Here is a 6,000-nt window from a genome sequence, read left to right as displayed (position 1 = left end):
GCCTCTGCCTTCCGAGAGATGTGAGTAAAGACTGGTGTGTGCCCCCTGCCTGGCCTTAACTGAACATCTTTTGAAAAGTGGTTGAGATCTCCGAGTGGTGGTGGTACACCACCACCTGGCTAGTAATTAGTAATTGATTTTTTAAATGAAAAGAAATAATAAAATGAAGCCGGGCAGGTGGCGCACGCCTTTAATCCCAGCACTCGGGAGGCAGAGGCAGGTGGATCTCTGTGAGTTCGAGGCTAGCCTGGCCTACAAGAGCTAGTTCCAGGACATGAACCAAAAGCTACGGAGAAACCCTGTCTCAAAAATTCAAAAGAAAAAAAAAAAGAAAGAATAAAATGAAAAGAACCCCTCCAAAGGTGTCTTCTTGGTTGTTCCTGCCTCATTGTCTTCGCGTTCCGAGTTTTGCATCTGTAGTCCGAGCACCCCGCATCAGCATCCACGCCATTTAAGAGTGTTTTCTCCCAGTCTAAGGATTTTATTTTATTTTTTAAGATACAAAAGTATCTCTGAAGCATGCCACTCTGTAGCTGGCTCGAGGCTGTATCTTTTCCATCTTTTAGCACCCACCTTCTTCCTCTGTATTTCAGCAGCGTCCCTTTAGGGCTTTTTCCCTGAGCAACCCTCTAGAAGTTTTGTTTTAGATTATAGTATCATTACAACCCTCCCTTACCCTCATCCAAGCCCTCTATATACCCCTCCCCCTCTATCTCAATTTGAAGAGTCTTCCGGGGCTGAGGCTGCTTAGCTGAAGCAGCGTCATTTAACCGCCTCGCTGTCTGCTCTCGGATGATGAGAAAATGCAAGTAGGCACAGGAAGTGTATCTAACCTGCTTACACTTCCTCTCTGAACAGAGAGGTTTCACAACCCCGGCAGGAGCATACCCCTCCCTCCACCCCCACCCAGTGTCACCAGCCTGGTGGCCCTGAGAAAGTTCCACTGCAAGGGGCCCCATGCAAGAGGCATCACCATTTCCCTCTTCCACCCTGTCTAGGTTGCCAGAAAATCTCAAGAGCTCTCAGGGACTGAGACTGGACCCCAGGTCTCTCCTTGGCGCAGATGAGTTTCCGCATCACCGGCCCCAGACTGTTGCTATTGGGACTCCAGCTGTTTGGTAGGAGATCCAGCAGGGAGGGAAAAAGGGACCTGAAGCCAGCGAGGAGCCACGCTAAGGGGCGGGTGGCATAGGCAATGTGGGACCGAGGAGCCTCAGAGAGATAAGTGGGAACCCACATGAAGTCAAAGTATGTTGACAAGGAGAGAAGAGGGCGAGGAAGGAAGCGGGGTTGGGGGGAAGAGATGGTTGGTGGGACCAGGGTTGGGAGGAGAATTTGGGGTTGGATATTAGCTCTCCGCGTAGTTTTAGGCAAGTCTTTCCCTTTCAGAGGCATCGCCTCTCTTCACCTGAATAAATAAGGGTGCCCTCATCCGTGACCTCCCGGGACACAGGGTTCTAAGTCTGACTGGTTGGCAGTTTCCAGTCTGTGGATGACGCTGTCTGCCTGAGGATGTGTTGAATTCCAAAGGCTCAAGAGATACCTGTGCCTTGTGGGGAAGTTGGGGAGTCTGAGCACAGCTCCCTGCTGGGCGCAAGATATGGAGATTCAATGAGACTGGTCATTGGGGTTCTCAGGTGCTGGGTTGCAAGACCCCCCCACCGCCCAGAAAAGATCAGTGTTTGGAGCAGCCACGGGACCTCAAGGAACCCTCTTTTGGTCCCTACATGGGAACTTGGCTATTCTCTGCCTGGGGACCCCTTTCCCTGGCTTCTTTCTCATGAGCCTCCGCCTTCTTATCCTTCCTTCTTTGCCAATAGGTCCAAGGGGAAGTTGAGTCCTCGGGGTCTGGGGAGGAGTTGCCTATGCCGTGGGAGACAGACTATGTCATCTCCTATTCTCCAGTCCAGGCCCTGGAGGGAAATTCCTGGCACCGGTCCCTCTCTGCTTGGGTGTAGGCAGCCTCTGGGTTCAGAGGAAGAGGCCCTGGGGCAGCACGTGGGATGTGGGGTCCAGACAGGAAGCGCTGATTGAGTTTGCTTCCCTCAGCCGAGGCCTGGAGCTATAACCTGGACACGCGGCATGCGCAGAGCTTCTTGGCGCACGCTGGAAGACACTTTGGGTACCGGGTGTTGCAGGTTGGAGATGGGTGAGTTGTTACCCTTTCAGCTCCTGCCCACCACCAGCCGAGTATGCAGGGCCACACATCTGACCAGGGTCACAAAACCAGGGGTGGGGTGGGGAGGCACCTATCAGGGGCAGGCCTCACTTCGGCAAGTGTCTGCTAGACGGGCTCTTTGAAACGGGGGAGGACTCACGATACCACAGAATGAGGGGGACAGGCAACGTACCACATGAGTGTCTAGGACCCTCTCCCCTCCCCTTCCTAAGTCATAACCCAGTTGAGCACATAGTAGGCAAGCTTAGTCACTGATGACTTTGTTGTGGCTGGTGGTGGTGCAGTTTGAACACTAGGTCTGGGCTAGGCAAGCTCTCCATTGCCTCCTCGGGCTGTGTTTGGAGACAGGGTCTGTGGATCAGGCTGCTTTTACACTTGCACTTGCTGTGGCCGAGCTTGTTCTTGAACTCGTGATCCCCTGGCCTCTACCTCTGGGGTGCTGCGATCACAGGCAGGTGCCAGCGGACCTGGTTTCTTTTAAATTTTAGTTTGAAACAGGGTCTCATTAAATTCCCATGGCTAGCGTGGGACTCATTATCCTCCTGCCTCTGCCTGAGTAGCAGAGGCTTGTGTTATCTCTTGAGTCGATGGCGAGGTGAATGAAGTTCTAAGGTGTCCACCTGACAGACCACTCTTCGAGGCTGCAAATGGAAAGAAACCTTAATGTTCTAGAATGATGTTACTGGGCTGTTGGGCAGGAGGGGGCATGGAGGAGCCCCCCTGAGAGTAGGAGCTGTATTGCCTTGGCAGCAAGATTTTCGTATGTGATCATTGTTGGTGTTGGTGTGTGTACAAGAACACTATAGTGCATGTGTGGAAGTCAGGGCAACTGCCGAGCCAGTCTCTCCTTCTACCACTTGGGTCCTGGGGATCAAGTCAAACTCAGGTCGTCAGGCTTGTCGAGCGCCTTTCCCCATGGAGCTCACGACAGCCAGTCTTGCATCACTGTGAAGCGCCTGTTTAAGATAAAGAGCTGGGAGGAGGTGACGCATACCTTTAATCCTAATACTCAGGAGGCAGAGGCAGGCGGATTTTTAAGAGTCCAAGGCCAGCCTGGTCTACAGAGGTAGTTCTAGGACAGCCGAGGCTGCAAAAAGAAGCCCTGTCCGGAACAAACAAACAACAAAACTAAAACCAAAACTAAAACAAAAAAGAGCCTGGAGTGGTGGCACACAACTTTAATCTCAGCACTTGGAAGAGAGAGGAAAGTTGGATCTCTGTGAGTTCAAGACTAGCCTGGTCTACGTAGCAAGTTCTAGGCTAGCCAGGGCTACCTATATAGTGAAACCCTGTCTCAAAGAGAAAGGAAGGAAAGAAGGAAAGAAGAAGGAATGGGTAGGAAATGAAAAAAGAGGGACTGGGTAGGCAAAGGCCCAGGCAACTTCATCTCACAAGTGAAATTTTCCGTCAGGGTTGTCGTGGGAGCTCCAGGTGAGGGGAACAACACGGGAAGCCTCTATGAGTGTCACCCAAGCAGTCGTTCCTGCCAGCCACTCAGCCTGCATGGTGAGTAAGGAAGGAAGGAGATGGGAAGTGTGACCCCAGGGAAACTGAGGCTGACCCCACACGCCTGATGACCTGAGTTCCTCCGACTCCCTTTCTGGTGCATACAGGTTCTAACTATACCTCCAAATACCTGGGAATGACCTTAGTGACAGACGCCGCCGACGGAAGCCTTTTGGTAAGAATTTTGCATGGTTCCATCAAGGCCTGGGAAGCTAAGCACTAGGAAAGAGAAGCCAGGTATAGGGTATAGACCTGTAATCCCAGCCCAGACTATTGTTGTTGTAATTGATACAGGGTCTTGTTATGTAGCCCAGCCTGGCCATCTCTTGCTTCAGCCGCCCGAGTGCTGGGATTACAGGCACGCGCCTCCGCCTCCGTGCCCCCATAGGAGGCAGTGTTTAATTGTAACTACTACAGGTGAGGCACTGTCCTGGATTCCATGGGGCAAGGCTGTAAGATACAGAGACGAACCAAGGGTCAAAGCCCCGCCTATAAATTTCAGTCTGACGGAAGAGCCAGTGGTTGTAAATGCAGTACTACCCATTCTGGAAAAGCAAGGCTTTGATTTGGCGAATGAAGGGTGTCTGGTTGGGAGGGGTGGTCCTGGGAATGTGGGGTAATGCCCAGGTGTGTACAGGACAGGGGATGAGCTAAGGGGGTTTGATGTCACTCCATAGGCGGTGAGTGAGCATCCATTGACAGAGAGTGCTGGCACTGGGGACACGGAGACCCTTAGGGGCAGAAATGCTTTGCTTTGAAAACCATTTGTGCTGGGCATGGTGGTGCACACCTTTAATCCCAGCACCCCGGAGGCAGAATCAGGTGGATCTTTGTGAGTTTGAGGCTAGCCTGGTCTACAGAGCGAGTTCCAGAACAGCTAGGACGGCTATAGAGAAACCCTGTCTTGAAAAGAAAAAAAGAGAGAGAGAACCATTTGGAGGGAGGGAGTGTTCTCTGGTGATAATGCCAGAAAGACACAACACGAGGAAGCCCTAACTTTTTCCCTTTACTGCCTCAGGCCTGTGATCCTGGACTGTCTCGGACATGCGATCAGAACACCTACCTCAGTGGCCAGTGTTACCTCTTTCCCCAGAGTCTGGGGGGACCTGTGTTACAAGGGCGTCCTGCTTATCAGGGTAAGGAATTGGAGACCCCATGGGTGAATCCACAGGAACCGGCACAGCAGGCCAAGCCGTGCCAGCCAGGCCTGTTTGCCTGTGTCTCTGCAGAATGTATGAAGGGCAAGGTCGACCTAGTGTTTCTGTTCGACGGCTCCATGAGCTTGAGTCAAAATGAGTTTGAAAAAATCGTGGACTTCATGAAAGACGTGATGAGGAAACTCAGCAACACCTCCTATCAGGTACCTCCGCACATCGGGAGCCCTAGCTGCAGAGCCCAGATGCCCAGCTGGACAGGCTGGAGGAGGCTGTTGTGTGTGCGCGCGGTTGTGTCTATACCTTTGGACAGGCTGGAGGAGGCCTGTTGTGTGTGTGCGCGGTTGTGTCTATACCTCTGGACAGGCTGGAGGAGGCCTGTTGTGTGTGCGCGCGGTTGTGCCTATACCTCTGGCAGCAACAAGAGCCAGGAGTCCAAAGCAGCCCAGCTCTCTGTGGCAGGTTTTGTGCCTGTCTTCATCTTTCCTCTCCACTTTCTCTGTAGATGGCCTTTGCCTTTCGTTTCTCTTTAGATTTCCTGGTCTGCAGCAAACTGCTAAATTTGCATGATAAATTTCCAAAGGAGTACTTTAACTTCCTCCCCACTGATTCCTCCTGCAAAGTCCCAGTTCTGAAGAGATTCTGAATGACCCAGCTGTCACTGGCACAGCTAACTCTGTCTAGTTTAGGGGCTTCGCAGACATGGTTTCTGGGAGCCGTCCAGAGACCAAGAGCCCAGCACGCACTTCTGGGTAAGAAAGCAGAGCCCGGCAGTGGTGGCGCGTGCCTTTAATCCCAGCACTCGGGAGGCAGAGGCAGGCGGATCTCTGTGAGTTCGAGACCAGCCTGGTCTACAGAGCTAGTTCCAGGACAGGCTCCAAAGCCACAGAGAAACCCTGACTCGAAAAACCAAAAAAAAAAAAAAAAACCAACAAAAAAACAAAACAAGAGAGAGAGAGAGAGAAAGAAAGAAGGAAAGAAAGAAAGAAAGAAAGAAAGAAGGAAGGAAAGAAAGAAAGAAAACAGGCAGAGGATTTAAAATTATGCTTCTACATCTGTTTATCTAGAGCTGGGTTACTCAGGGTCTGCAGCAGAGGCAGAGACTAAGGCTGGGCATTTAGCTGAGTGGCAGTGTTTGCCCGGCAATCACAATGCCCTGGT

At 51.8% G+C, this 6,000-nt stretch overlaps 1 protein-coding gene across 1 annotated transcript in view; it reads left to right on the top strand.

The window, feature by feature from the left end:
• Nucleotides 1-905: 905 nt before the first annotated feature.
• The window catches only part of Itgal (integrin subunit alpha L), a 37,025-nt gene continuing 31,930 nt past the window's right edge, over nucleotides 906-6,000 (top strand). The window contains exons 1-6 of the mRNA XM_057777749.1: nucleotides 906-1,118; nucleotides 2,050-2,149; nucleotides 3,591-3,685; nucleotides 3,793-3,860; nucleotides 4,704-4,821; nucleotides 4,915-5,045. Coding sequence (XP_057633732.1) covers nucleotides 1,064-1,118; nucleotides 2,050-2,149; nucleotides 3,591-3,685; nucleotides 3,793-3,860; nucleotides 4,704-4,821; nucleotides 4,915-5,045 — 567 coding nt within the window. The 5' untranslated portion in view covers nucleotides 906-1,063. The remainder of the gene's footprint in view (nucleotides 1,119-2,049; nucleotides 2,150-3,590; nucleotides 3,686-3,792; nucleotides 3,861-4,703; nucleotides 4,822-4,914; nucleotides 5,046-6,000) is intronic.

The sequence above is a fragment of the Chionomys nivalis genome, chromosome 8, assembly GCF_950005125.1.
Source record: "Chionomys nivalis chromosome 8, mChiNiv1.1, whole genome shotgun sequence".
In the NCBI taxonomy this organism is placed as follows: domain Eukaryota; kingdom Metazoa; phylum Chordata; class Mammalia; order Rodentia; family Cricetidae; genus Chionomys; species Chionomys nivalis.
The sequence above is the reverse complement of the archived record's forward strand: the minus strand, read 5'-3'. Positions and strand labels throughout refer to the sequence as shown.